The 15,114-nt window shown below is 44.6% G+C and overlaps 1 protein-coding gene across 5 annotated transcripts in view; it reads left to right on the forward strand.

The window, feature by feature from the left end:
* SLC35F4 (solute carrier family 35 member F4) overlaps positions 1-2,537 on the forward strand; it is a 180,027-nt gene extending 177,490 nt beyond the window's left edge. For all 5 annotated transcript variants that reach the window (XM_075193580.1, XM_075193583.1, XM_075193582.1 and 2 more), the window contains 2 exons: positions 76-165; positions 2,127-2,537. In XM_075193580.1, coding sequence (XP_075049681.1) covers positions 76-165; positions 2,127-2,368 — 332 coding nt within the window. In that variant the 3' untranslated portion in view covers positions 2,369-2,537. The remainder of the gene's footprint in view (positions 1-75; positions 166-2,126) is intronic.
* Positions 2,538-15,114: the final 12,577 nt, after the last annotated feature.

Consider the following 15,114-nt stretch of genomic DNA (forward strand, 5'->3'; position numbering starts at 1 on the left):
AAATATGCAAATTTGGAGTCCTACAGTGTTATATTGATCTAGTTATTTTTTTACATTAATTTTCCTTTTTTGCAGCTTTCAACATATTAGTAAACGTTGGCGTGGTTCTGACATATCCAATTCTCATTTCAATCGGCACAGTTCTCAGTGTTCCCGGTAATGCAGGTAAGTGCTTAGTTCACTTTACGGTAAGTACAATGATCCATTGTAATCAATGATCTGAGCATATGGAATATATTCATGTAACTTAAAGTAAATCTGTCCCTTACACATAATGGAGTCAGTCATTGTGTTGACCCATCCAATATTCATGAGATTACAGCCAATTAAAACGTTAAGAACCAGAGACCACTAACTGGGACATTGAAAATTTTCTCCATGATATCACTAGAATCCATTGTTGTGTGCCTCAGTGATGTCACAGGTTTCTAGTAAATAGGATGCATAAATATTGCAAAAAATGCGTAAAGGGTTGGAATGAGCGTGTTTTTAGAGGCATGATGTTCCTTGCTTTGTGGAAGAGAACTTCACTCTGTTAAACTACTTTATTTTAGCACCAGATTGGAGCTGGGGGACATCCAGTGTCATCCTATCCTTTTCCTTTTAGAGTGACGCATTCTTCAACTTTCATTTGCACTTTAGCAGAAAAGCGTATTTATAAATTCACTTTGCCCAAACACACAAAAGTAACACATGTAAGAAAGGCCGTCCTGTGGTCCCATCACTTTTAGACTTTTGCACGATGCGCTTCTTGAGATTCTTGAGAGCCTTCCCCGTACAGTTTGGTGCACCATTAGTTTGCTGGTGCGCCTTCCTTGCACAACAGAGAGGGTGCCCACCTTGACCTGGCCCATTCAAACCACTGTGCTCTTTAAATTTGATTATAAGTGTTGAGAGAATGCAAAAGGAGAAGCATATATGTATATGTGACAGATTGCATTCAAACTGGAAATGGCTGTAAAGGGGGTCTGTGTGTGGAGGGACCAACACGTATATGGTTTCATGATAAGACTAAAGTATATCTATAGAGAGGAGTAGAGGAACTGCACATCACAAACATGGATTCAGTAGTTGGGGTGCCCGGTCATACAAAGTGCAACAGCGTCCAGTCAGTTTGATGTGCTGGTTAACTAGTAACAAGCTGATACTAGTTAATCTGCACATCAAAAAATAGCACCTTTCTCAAGGGCTGGCTTGTCAGACAAGGAAAGGTGTTGACGTCCGCACTAAATGGCTTTCGAGCATCATCTGACACCATGGTCATTTGATAAGTACTGCAATTTATATATATATATACATATATATATATATATATATATATATATATGCGTGTGTGTATGTGTATGTATGTATGTATATATATATATATATATATATATATATATATACAGAAAAAATATAAGCAAAAGGCGCTTTAGTGAGAAAGCTATAATACCATAGAAGATAGGCAAAATTAAGCCCAATATAAACACCAAAAAGTGTGCAAATATAATTGAACATACAACTTAGTTTACAGCAGGCAGCTCCTTATCATGTAGCACTTCTTTGCAAGTGCCCAGGTATTTCTAAAAGACAAAAATAATAGAAGCGCCACACATAGTGTATTATATGAGAGATAAACAAATCTCAATATAAAAGTGCAGATGCAATAGCCTCGTACCAGAGATCAAATAAAAAACAGCTTATCTGGTATGGTTTCCCAAGCGTCCATATGATATGAATCCTCTCATATGATGTCCTTTTAATCCTCTGGTATAAACTGAAAGCTTAATAAAATAACTATTATGGTGCAGTAAGTCTATAGCTGGAGTAAAATCACCAAATTGATCACAAAGATAGGGACTATAATGAACTTATCCACACATATGTATCATATTAAAAGATTTACTAACAAAAGTAAAAAATATGCCTGTACATAGTATAAGATATATATATATATATATATATATATATATATATATACACTTGAACACTGATCCTGCTCTGAAAATATGTAGTCTAATTTATAGTGAATTTTGTGACTTTCAAAAAACGTATTTCCCTGTAATGGAAACACTTTCCTTTTACTAGAAAATAAATAGAGATCATAAATTTAGAGTTTTTGTTGTGTCTTCTTTTTCACACAGCTATCGACCTGCTGAAGCATGAAGTGATTTTCAGCGTTGTCAGACTGGGGGCTACAATTATCATCTGCATTGGGTTTCTGCTTATGCTGCTGCCTGAAGAATGGGATGAGATTACCTTGCGATTCATCAATAGCTTAAAGGAAAAGAAGACAGAGGAACACGCAGAGGATGTTGCAGACGCGGGTGTGTACACCAGGAGCAGGAGCAGGGCTAACGGCACAGTGTCTATACCACTGTCTTAAACCCATCATTTGAATGCACGTGAATGTATATTCTGTGAATATAATTTAATTATTTCACTACTTGTAATGTAATATCACAGTATTAATCTGCAAATAATTCTAAGTTAAATACATACAAATGTTTACATTTATACACCTAAGAGTAAATAAACACAAGAACGTTTTTCTATGGGAGGCTTCAATTTATTGTTGTTTGTGGTATTTATTTTTCATTTTACATATGGTTATTGTACTGTTGGCGATTCTAGACAGGGAGGCAGGTAGGGTCTTTAATCACTCTCTGAATAGGTGGAAATGCCAGATATATCTGGGATGGGTTAACATTCTTGGCTCACAGCACCATGGCCTTGGGATTCATTCTCACCATGGTGCAATGTTAGGAGAGGGTGATAGTTCTCTACAAATATGTTTGTGTTTCCTATAGGTCATCCGTTTTCCTATCATGGTCAGAAGGTTAATTTGCTTCTGAATAATAAATTGGACCTGGTGTGTGTGCTCCTGTGACAGGGAATGAATAAACCTTCTGTGATTGTAAGGTACAGCGTCATACGATGGCGTTATATACAGAGCAGCTGTTCTGTGGAATCTTCGCCTTATTCCACACTGGGCTGTAGGATTTTGCACATTTCTCCAGCATAATCTGACCTTAAGCCTTTCTCGTGAATATTTCCCCTATCAGTTTTGTTCCACCTGGAAGTCCCAGACCCACACTAACCACAGAGCAGAATTACTTCACACCGTTGGTGTCACTATAGAGATTGCAGTTATTATGTGGATGAGGGAGGCCCAGCTATATGTTCACCCCACCCCCTCTAAGACCACTTTTACCCTCCCAGGACCCCCCATATCGGGGCCTGACAATGCTTGTTCAGCCTCCGGAGCCCCCAGTTATGTTCTGGCCTCTTCTGCCAGTCCTGACTGCACATCCCCAGAAATGGTCCCATCTCTGCCCTTTTGAGAAAAGAGTGGGGGCTCCATGAGCCTAGAGCAGCAATGCCGGGCCCCCATCCATACTTTGCTATGAGGCCAAACAGTGCGCTGTTCTACCCCTAGTTGTCCTTCTAGCTCCACGGAACGGGTGATTTACAGAAACAGTGCGGACAGCTATTCTGCAGTGTAACTTAAAAATTGTATCATTGTCACATTTATTTATTTCCCTCTCTGGATTCTTACACTTCTCCGCATCTGTGTTACTATCATTGTGAACTATTCCTGTATCGCAGAATTACACGGTAGACTGATCCCTCTGGAGTGTTTCAGTCATATCACTTATTATAATGATTGCAGCAATCTATACTATTTTTTAAATACAAGAATGTCAGATAAGAAGACAATCCTATGAAAACCACCAACATGGAGCATCTAACAAGTTCCAGCTATGTCAAAGTTAGAGTAAGTGACACTAACAGACGTCAGTGATAAGTATGTAAAGGGACTCTTTACTGAGTGATACAGGTATTGTGCCCAGACATCCTGTATCCACGTACCCTGAGTTCTACTTAAAAACCTGAACCTCAAAGTCCTGTGATTCTAGATGTGGGGATTTGGTGTCTGTAACAGTGGATCATGCCAAACTCCTGACAAACCATTTTCTTCTGATGGTTTTACTGAACACCTTGCCATGTATCAATAGGCTTGCTAAAGCCACCTGATCCCAGGATGCTGCTGGTAGATTACAAAGCCGGTGAGCACTAATGTTGGCAGCGAACAGACATCAGCTGAGATCACACAGATCGAGAACAATGTGTGCTTCATCTATTCCTTTGTATATCACCAAGCCCGCTCAGACCCTTTTCTACTTCCAAGCACTATAGATGCTGTCACATCACTGATTCACCCTTGTTATGAAAGTATTATTTCAGACAGGCTCAATATACATACCAAGGGGTACACCGCAGTTACATGACTATGAATTGTTGCAGATTGACACCCAACAACTTGCTGCAGGCTCTGAAAAGACACAATTGTGTCACACATAATACACCAGCAGAAAATAAATCTATTATTACATTTTACGCAGCTAAGTAATTTGTTTTTTATGGCATCCAACAAGCCCCAGAGGTTTGTGCGTGTGTTGTGTATCAGTCCCTGTGTGCTCAGTCCAATCCTTTTGATTGGAGAAGGTTTTAGCCTGGAGGATGAGATCCCAGCTGGTTCTCCGTTTCAACATTAAATGCCTTTGGTGCTCTCAGACAATGCTGCCAGCCTCTGTGATTAAATATAAATACTACACGCTTGTTTAAATGCTACTAGCAGCGATTTCTATAAATACCAGGCAGTCTCCGTTCAAAAAGCTCTTAATTGCATTTGTGTCAAAATAGCTTGAATAAATATAAAATTGGGTCCTGGAAAAGCCTTTCATCGTAGTGATCTGAGGTTGTTAACAAACCAATAATAACCAGAGCAATAAAGGATTTTCCAAGCCCCTTGACGGCACCTCCTGAGTCCCCTTGCACCATAGACTAGCACCTGAAAATCAAAGTAACTAAAGTATCAACTACTAACTAAGACACTGTGTACATGGAAACAATTTTTGACAGTTGTCTTTTTATGCATTTTTACCGTGTCAAAAAGTGCATCCTATTGTGTTTCTGGGGCAGTGAAAATGTAGCATGCTCTACTTCAGAACTTTATCATCCATTTTCTGCACGTTAAAGTTGATTGGAATGTGCAAAAAATGCAAATAAAAGTGGAAAAAAAAGACATGAAAGTGTTAGGAACCCCTTCAGCCGGCACAACACAACCCGAAATCTACTCTGCCAGTCAGGGGTTCACTGGAGCCCCTGATGGTGGGGACAGACTGGGCCGCAGACTGACAGAGGGTCGTGAAGTGCGTACCATCTGGGGAGAACCCAGGCAAGAGGAGTCAGGTCCACGCAGAGGTCAAGGGCCGGCAGCAGACAACAGTATCGATGAACAAGCTGAGGTCAGGGGTCACAGGCAAATAGCAGAACGGGTAAACAGGCCAAAGATCAGGGTCACAGGAAACACGAGCAAGGTCCAAATCAAAGCCAAGGGTCATACACGGGGAGTCAAATAGAGATATCAGGATACAGGACAGGAACTAGCAGGTTAGCAGACTGGAACACAGGAGCTATAACCGGCAATGAGGCAGCAGACCTCATTGCCTTAAATACCAGTGGCCACCAATCAGAGCCTAGCTCTGAATTAGACACAGCCCCCAGCATAATTAATAGGCTGCATTAATTAGCCCACAGGCTAGAACATATGGTGAGCGCTGCGCCCGCTTCCTCTCATTGCCGGGACGCAGCGCTGAAGCGTCTTCTCGTTGCCCCGGCAACGGCCGGGTCAGGGCCGGAAGTGACGTCCCGGTCGCCATAGCGACGGCCGGGACGCAGGTGAGTGAGTCGCGGCGGCTGGGCACCGCCGCGGCTCGTAACAGTACCCCCCCCTTGAGGAGGGGTCGAGGGACCCCGACATCCAGGTTTTCTTGGAAACCTCCTGAAGAATTCCCTCAATTGTTTAGGGGCATGGAGTTGTCTTTGCGGAACCCAAGATCGCTCTTCTAACCCGCGGTTCCTCCACTGCACCAGGAAGTGCACCTGTCCTTGCACTTTTTTGGAATCTAAAATCCTTTGAACCACATATCTTAGTGGCTTACTCGAACTTCCCCCAGGCACAGTTGAGGATTGGCTAGGATACAATACCGGCTTCAACAATGAACAATGAAATGTGTTCGGAATTTTTAGTGAACTAGAAATCTTCAATCTAAAAGCTACCGGATTGATCTGTTTGGTAATCATGAACGGCCCAATAAATTTAGGCCCTAGTTTTTTACAAGGCTGTCTGAGCCAAAGATTTCTAGTTGATAGCCATACTTTCTGGCCCACTTTGAATGGGCAGGGGGTACGGTGACGATCCGAAAAATTTTTGGCCGACAATGAGGATTTTTTCAAGGAGGACTGAACTTTCCCCCAAATTACTTTCAGATCAGCAACTGTGGAATGAATCTCCGGAATACCAGCAGATTTGAGAGAGTACAGAGAATTAGACCTGGGATGGAAACCGAAGTTACAGTAGAACGGGGAAGTTTGAGTAGATGAGTGAGATGAGTTATTGTAGGCAAACTCTGCCCAAGGCAGCAAAGATGACCAGTTGTCATGGAATTCTGAGGAATAACATCGGAGGAACTGTTCAAGTGCTTGGTTAACCCTTTCAGTTTGCCCGTTAGACTGAGGGTGGTATGCAGATGACAGACTGATCCGGATTCCGAGGAGGGTGCAGAAGGATTTCCAGAATTGTGCTATGAATTGTGAACCACGATCAGAAACAATATCGGAAGGAAGTCCATGGAGCCGGAAAACATGTTGTATGAAGAGAATGGCCAGATCTCGAGCTGTAGGAAGCCTGGTTAATGGGATGAAATGTGCCATTTTACTGAAACGGTCCACCACAACCCAAATAGTATTATGTCCTGCAGAAGGTGGCAAATCAACAATAAAATCCATGGACAAATGTGTCCAAGGTTTTGCAGGAATGGGCAATGGAAGCAATTGACCCACCGGGCGAGTCCTGGGGACTTTGTTCCTGGCACAAATTTCACACGAGAGGACATGACTCTTGATGTCAGCGGACAAGGATGGCCACCAGACCGTACGGGAAAGGATCTCCAGCGTCTTATAAACTCCAGGGTGTCCAGCAGACCTACTATTATGCGCCTCTGCAAGAACCGCCTTCCTTAGATGGACTGGAACAAAAAGACGTTGTTCCGGAGTAGTATCAGGGGCTAATTTCTGGAATCTCTGAAGTGTGATACTCAGATCTTGGGTTAATCCAACATGGATTATGGAAGGAGGAATAATAGGCTCTGGGTTCGAAACTGGAACGTGGTGTGCCAAGAAACTTCTGGACAGAGCATCTGCCCGGACATTTTTGGAACCCGGTCGATAGGTGATCAGGAAATTGAACCGGGTAAAGAATAACGACCAACGGGCCTGTCTGGGATTTAGACGTTTGGCCGATTGTATATATTGCAAGTTCTTGTGGTCGGTAATGACAGAGATCTGATGTGGAGCACCCTCCAGCCAATGTCGCCACTCCTCGAAGGCCCATTTGATTGCCAACAGTTCCCTATTCCCGACATCATAGTTGGCTTCTGCTGAAGAGAACTGGCGGGAGAAATAGGCACACGGGTGTAGACGATTAGTATGAGGGTCCTTCTGTGATAGTATAGCCCCAGCACCGACGTCAGAGGCGTCGACCTCAAGAACAAATGATTTAGCTGGATCCGGGTGTCTAAGGACCTGAGCAGAGACAAAGGCTTTTTTCAGGCTTTCGAATGAGGCTACTGCTTGAGGCGACCAATTAGTTGGATCCATTCCTTTACGGGTTAGGGCGACAATGGGAGCCACGATGTCCGCAAAACCTGGAATGAACCTTCTATAATAATTGGAGAAGCCCAGAAACCTCTGCACCGCCTTAAGGTTGTTTGGTTGCACCCAATCTAGAATAGCCTGAACCTTAGTTGGATCCATGGAGAATCCCTCAGAAGAGATTATGTAACCTAAAAAGGATACTTTCTGCACCTCGAACTCACACTTTTCTAGTTTGGCGTAAAGGTGGTTCTCTCGCAGTCTTCGTAGAACTTGTTTAACGTGATTCTGATGTACAGACAGAGATCTGGAATAGATGAGGATATCATCATCATCATCATCATCATTTATTTATATAGCGCCACTAATTCCGCAGCGCTGTACAGAGAACTCATTCACATCAGTCCCTGCCCCATTGGAGCTTACAGTCTAAATTCCCTACTATAGACACACACTCACACACAGAGACAGACAGACAGAGAGGGAGAGACTAGGGTCAATTTTTTTGATTGCAGCCAATTACCCTACCAGTATGTTTTTGGAGTGTGGGAGGAAACCGGAGCACCCGGAGGAAACCCACGCAAACACAGGGAGAACATACAAACTCCACACAGATAAGGCCATGGTCGGGAATCGAACTCATGACCCCAGTGCTGTGAGGCAGACGTGCTAACCACTAGGCCACTGTGCTGCCTAATATCATCTAAATAGACGACCACGAAACTACCAAGAAAGTCCCGAAGAACCTCCTTGATTAAGTCCTGGAATACTGCAAGTGCATTGCTAAGACCGAACGGCATAACCAAGTATTCATAATGGCCAGAGTGCGTATTGAATGCCGTCTTCCACTCGTCTCCCTTCTTGATACGGATGAGGTTATACGCTCCACGAAGATCGATTTTTGAGAAGACAGTAGCACCTCTCAGCTGATCAAATAATACGGAGATGAGCGGAAGGGGATAGGTATTCTTGATTGTAATAAGATTCAATCCCCGGTAATCAATACAGGGTCTTAGTCCTCCGTCCTTTTTGGATACAAAGAAGCATCCTGCTCCTACGGGAGATTTAGATGGCCTGATGAAGCCCTTCTCCAGATTTTCTTCAATGTATTCCTGCATGGACTTGGTCTCCGGACCAGAGAGAGAGTACAGGCGACCCTTAGGCAACTTGGAACCAGGAATAAGCTCGATGGCACAGTCAAAGTCACGGTGAGGTGGTAAGGTGTCAGCAGCTTTCTTGGAGAACACATCCCAGAACTCATGATATTGTGAGGGAAGCTGCTCCGGAATAGACTGAATCACCCGCAGGGGCAGTGACAAGCAGGACTGTGTACAGTAAGAGCTCCACTGGACAATTTCTCCTTTTACCCAGTCCATGACAGGGTTATGACGGGAAAGCCATGGGTGGCCCAAGATCAAGGGAACTGATGAACAATCGATAAGAAGGAAGGTTATTGACTCTGAATGGAGAGCTCCGATTTTTAATTGTAGTGGCGAGGTCTCCCAGGAAATCTTGCCACCAGGCAATGGACCTCCATCTAATCCACAGACAGTAATAGCGGACTTGAGTTTTACCATCGGAATTTTAGCAGTGCGGGCGAACCCGATGTCCAGGAAGTTGCCTGCAGCTCCACTATCAACGAAGGCGGACAGGTCCATTGAACGAGCACTAAACATGAGCTGTGCAGGGATCAATACGGCGTTTTTTGGGGAGACAATCTGCAGACCTAGGTGAACTTTCCCCTCGTTCCCTAGGCATGCTCTTTTCCCGGCTTATTCGGGCAGGAACGGGAGAAGTGGCCTTTTGTGCCGCAATAGAGACATAGGCCCTGTGATCTTCTCTTGTCTCTTTCCTCAGGGGAGAGACGATATGCCCCCAATTGCATGGGTTCCTCACCATCCGTGGGAACAGGAATGAAGCCGGATAGAGGTGATGATGTCTCCTTTTCGATTTTCCGCTCTTTAAGTCTCCTGTCGATTTTAATGGAGAGGTGCATCAGATCCTCCAGAGAGGTAGGAGATGGGTACTGCACCAAAGAGTCTTTGACCTGTTCCGACAGGCCAAGACGGAACTGACTCCGCAAGGCAGGATTATTCCATCCACTATCAGGTGACCATCTACGGAATTCAGCGCAGTATTCCTCTGCCGAGCGCCAGCCTTGTTTCAAGGCCCGTAGATGAGTTTCAGCGGAGGCAGTACGGTCCGGGTCGTCATATAGTAGACCTAACGCCTCGAAGAAAGCGTCTACTGACTGCATGGCAGGACTGGTCTGCGGCAAGGAAAACGCCCAGGACTGGGGGTCACCCTGTAGAAGGGAAATGATAATCCCGACTCTTTGATGCTCTGACCCGGAGGAGCGGGGTCTCAATCGGAAATAGAGCTTGCAGCTCTCCCTGAAATTCCGAAACAGGGACCTATTTCCAGAGAAGCGATCCGGCAAGTTCATCTTAGGTTCACAGACGGAACTTGGAGTGGGTTGTGACACTTTTGCGGCTTCTTCTTGAACAGACAGACGCTCAGCCAATCCCTGGATCATCTGATATAAGGACTCAACATGGGCTGCTAGGGCTTGTGCCGGAGACGGTGAGGATCCACTTGCATCCATTCCAACCTCGTCTCCGTGAGTGGGCCGGTTATAATGTTAGGAACCCCTCCAGCCGGCACAACACAACCCGGAATCTACTCTGCCAGTCAGGTGTTCACTGGAGCCCCTGATGGTGGGGACAGACTGGGCCGCAGACTGACAGAGGGTCGTGAAGTGCGTACCAGCTGGGGAGAACCCAGGCAAGAGGAGTCAGGTCCACGCAGAGGTCAAGGGCCGGCAGCAGACAACAGTATCGATGAACAAGCTGAGGTCAGGGGTCACAGGCAAATAGCAGAACGGGTAAACAGGCCAAAGATCAGGGTCACAGGAAACACGAGCAAGGTCCAAATCAAAGCCAAGGGTCATACACGGGGAGTCAAATAGAGATATCAGGATACAGGACAGGAACTAGCAGGTTAGCAGACTGGAACACAGGAGCTATAACCGGCAATGAGGCAGCAGACCTCATTGCCTTAAATACCAGTGGCCACCAATCAGAGCCTAGCTCTGAATTAGACACAGCCCCCAGCATAATTAATAGGCTGCATTAATTAGCCCACAGGCTAGAACATATGGTGAGCGCTGCGCCCAGCTTCCTCTCATTGCCGGGACGCAGAGCTGAAGCGTCTTCTCGTTGCCCCGGCAACGGCCGGGTCAGGGCCGGAAGTGACGTCCCGGTCGCCATAGCGACGGCCGGGACGCAGGTGAGTGAGTCGCGGCGGCTGGGCACCGCCGCGGCTCGTAACAGAAAGCACAGTACAAAAGGCATAAATAAAATGCATAGACAACTGATCTAAAAAGGATACCAGATGTCAAACTATAATGAAAACTTATAAAAATGCAGCCAGTTGTTTGTGTCGTTTTTAAACCACCCATGAGAACTTGCTCTACATATCTCATTTCATATGACACCATAGAGCATATGCAATGGGAAGTGAAAGGTTACTCCTTATTAGTGTCGGTAAGTAAATTCTTGAGCTGCACAAACCCCCAGCCATTTAGACAGTCAATTTGGTAGTTTTAGACCTTATTGGCCACCAAATGCTGTGTGTCTTGTTTATAAGCAACCACAAATCCCAAACAACAACACACGTCGTCGATGGGTACTGAAAAATGTGTTTGGACAATGACCTCGATATGATGTGTGTTCTTCAATGTTTAGCATTTAAAGGCATCGTAGAGCCTCTTCACAATGTTCTCCACCTACAGTGTAAGCAGTATTGGACTGGAGTATGGAGGCTCACCATTAAATCCAGTTGACAAGTCATATTGTAAAGTTGAGACTATATGTTATGTACTATATACTATATGTATATATACACATAGAAAACCATTTACAAAGTGCAAAAAAAGAGATTTTCCATAACAATACAGGTTTGGATACACGGTGCACCTCGATTTGTGCAAATGCATTTATATTTCCACAGGAGCACATATGTTTGTGGACCAAGACGGCCGATATTGGGAGTTGGGAGGAGTGACAATCCTAGTGGTGTACAGCGGTACCAATGTGCCTCAGTGCAGAAGCGCAGAAACTTTATAGCAAGTTTATAGTAATGAGATAAAGGGGTGGAGAGAGCACATACTCAGGATCATTCCATGTAGAGCTATTCTCCCTCCGCAAAATGACTTGAATTCTGCCTCTCAGATCTGGCAGACATAGGGTCTGGTCCTATACTTTGAATGAGACAAAACACTGCCTGGTGCACTGTGTAATAAATAGTGGTTAGCATGCCTCCACAACACCCCCCAAATCCTCAACCAGCCCCAATATTGTGATAGTTTCCACCAAGGTCTGTGCTAGTATGTCAAGCGCCCTGTGCAAAAATTAAATTTGCACCCTCCTTTATAAAATTGTTTATTCAATAATGCTTTTTCTTTTAATACAAATCATATAATACACTTTATTAAAGAATGTAATACAAATAAATACATTAAACAGAAAACATGAATTGCTTTATGAATAATATAAATAAAGAATATGTATTCTTTGTAATAAGATTTTACATTTTTGACAAATTAGTTTGGTTGTGCCCCCTCCTTCATCACACGGTGCATCCTTATCACACGCTGGTCCCCTCTCCTCTAACACATGCTGCCCCCCTCTCCTCTATCACACACTGCCCCCCTCTCCTGATTTACATCACTGCCCCCCTCTCCTCCATCACACGCTGCCCCCCTTTCCTTCATCACACACTGCCCCCCTCTCCTCATCCACACGCTGTCCCCCTCTTTTCCACCACACGCTGCCTCCCTCTCTTCCATCAAATGTTGTCCCCCTCTCCTCCATCACATGCTACTCCACTCTCCTCTACCACATGCTGCTTCCCTCTCCTCCACCACACACTGCCCTCCTCTCCTCCATCACACACTGCCTCCCTCTCTTCCATCAAATGTTGTCCCCCTCTCCTCCATCACATGCTACTCCCCTCTCATCTCATCCTCATCGCTGCCCCCCTCTCCTCATCCTCATCGCTGCCCCCCTCTTCTCATCCTCATCGCTGCCCCCTCTCCTCATCCTCATCACTGCCCTCTCTCCTCATCCTCATCGCTGCCCCCCTTTCCTCCATCACTTGTTGCCCCCCATTTCCTCCACCACACGCTGCCCCCCTTTTCTCCACCACACGCTGCCCTCCTTTCCTCCATCACACGCTACTCCCCTCTCCTCATCTACATTGCTGTCCCCCTCTTCTTTTTCAACCTTGATGTCCACCCCATTATTTACTTACCTTTCTATGACCTTCCTTCTTTCCTTTTCTTCTCTTCTACTTTTCAGTCTTCTCTTGTTCATATGGGAGGGGGAGGAGAGTTTTTTCCTTTCTTTTATTTATTTTTTTGTGTCGGCGAACAAGCAGGGATAGCGCCCCCCCCCCCCCCCCCCCCGCACCTTGCTTACCCCGCTAACCGCATTCCGCCGGCCCTGGTTTCCACTATAACAAAAAGACCACAAGCATTGCTCCCATCCCTTTCAACCACAGAGACACCAGCCCTCCACTGTCCGGCCTGGGACTGGTCTTCACCATAGCAGAGGGAACCTATGCTCATAATCTCCCAGTTATACTAGAAACAAGCCGGCTATTTGCACAATACCAGGAGTAACCGGTGCTTGTGGTCTCCCTGTTATAGTGGAGACCAGACCATTATTTCTACCACTGGTGCTGGTTGAGGATTATCATGTTGTCTGGTTTTTAATTCTTTATTTTTTTACACAGAGCACTGCACATAGAGACTCTATTAGTAAAGGTGGCAAAAGCTTTTCTCCATTACTTAAATGAGATAAAGGGGTGGGGAGGGGAGGTGTTTACTTGAGCGGCCCCTGGGTTGCGGGAGGGTGAATGGACAGTTTCTCCCAGCAAAACGACTAGAATTTCACTTATACTTCCCCTGGAACACACTACCAGTAATGTAATAAAAGGTTTCATACACACACATAAGGGACACATATAGTAAAGACAATGCACATTGCAAATTAGATCCATTGAATATTCTAAGCAGTGGGCTTTGAATACATTTTTGGTTAATGATTTCATGAGATGAATGGAGAAAAATCAAAAATGCAAATGGGGTCCGCTTAGGCTTGGCATCTACCTTTGGATAAACAGTGTAATGTCCATTCTAAGACTGGTTTTGAGCAACTATTGGGGGCAAATTAAAATCAGAGTATGGCAAATATATTTACATAGCTACATTACATTTAGGGGTATATTTACTAAACTACGGGTTTGAAATAGTGGAGATGTTGCCTATAGCAACCAATCAGATTCTAGCTGTCATTTTGTCTGACACTAAATGAATGACAACTAGAATCTGATTGGTTGCTATAGGCAGCATCTCCACTTTTTCAAATCCTCAGTTTAGTAAATATACCCCATTGAGTTCAACTATTGAGAACTAAAATCTCCATAGACTATATTTAGAGTAACCATTTTCTGTAGTATTTGAATGTTGTTACCTGGCAACCTTTTAGTTTCTATAAAGCTTATCACTTCTAAAAATGTTTTGGTGTGTTATTTCTTCTGTCATGAGATATTCCAAACACATGGCACATGTTAAAACTCTGGATTGGAAGATCATGTAAGAAAAAAACCTTGTTGTCACGAGCTGCGTGAACTAGCAGCCGAGTGTGTGCTTTAGTTTCTGTGCTCTGTTATTATCCTTGTGGCATAGATGTTAGAGGGTGTAGGGACATCCTCCATCACCAGGGGGAGGTCTCATATGATTTAAACTGGTTCCCTTATATTTTTATACATGCTTCCTGGTTATGTTATTACCTATGCTAGTTCTAGCTAGTAATTAATTAGCTGCCTCCTGAGGCTGATTGTCAACCCTATCCTCCTCTGTCCTGATTGGCTCTTAGTACTATTTAAGGCAGTGAGATCTGAGCCTCATTGCTGGTTATAGTGTCCTGTCTCCAGTACTGCTGCCTGCTATTTGTTTCTGTGTTTGGTGTTTAACCTGAGATTGATTACCCATGTATGACCTTTGCCTGTTCCTGGACTCTGAACCTGTGCTTCTGACCCTGATCTATTGCCTGAACCTGGATCCTGAACCTCTGCTAATGACCCTGATCTTACGCCTGTCCCTGGATCCTGAACCTGTGCCTGTGACCTTGACCTTTCTGCCTATACCTGACATATCCTCTGGTGCCCTGCCCAGTCCGCTGACATCCCCACTTTTTCAAACTCCAAGCAAGTACATATGTAACAGTATATACTACAAGTAGATCACAGGGCACTATCCTAAACACACAAACTATTGTACCGTGGTCTAGGGACTGCCTCCTAGGCTGAATATTTTAATATTCAATTTCTGGTCTTCTACCGTCACTG

Source organism: Mixophyes fleayi, chromosome 12 (genome assembly GCF_038048845.1).
Source record: "Mixophyes fleayi isolate aMixFle1 chromosome 12, aMixFle1.hap1, whole genome shotgun sequence".
Lineage (NCBI taxonomy): Eukaryota > Metazoa > Chordata > Amphibia > Anura > Limnodynastidae > Mixophyes > Mixophyes fleayi.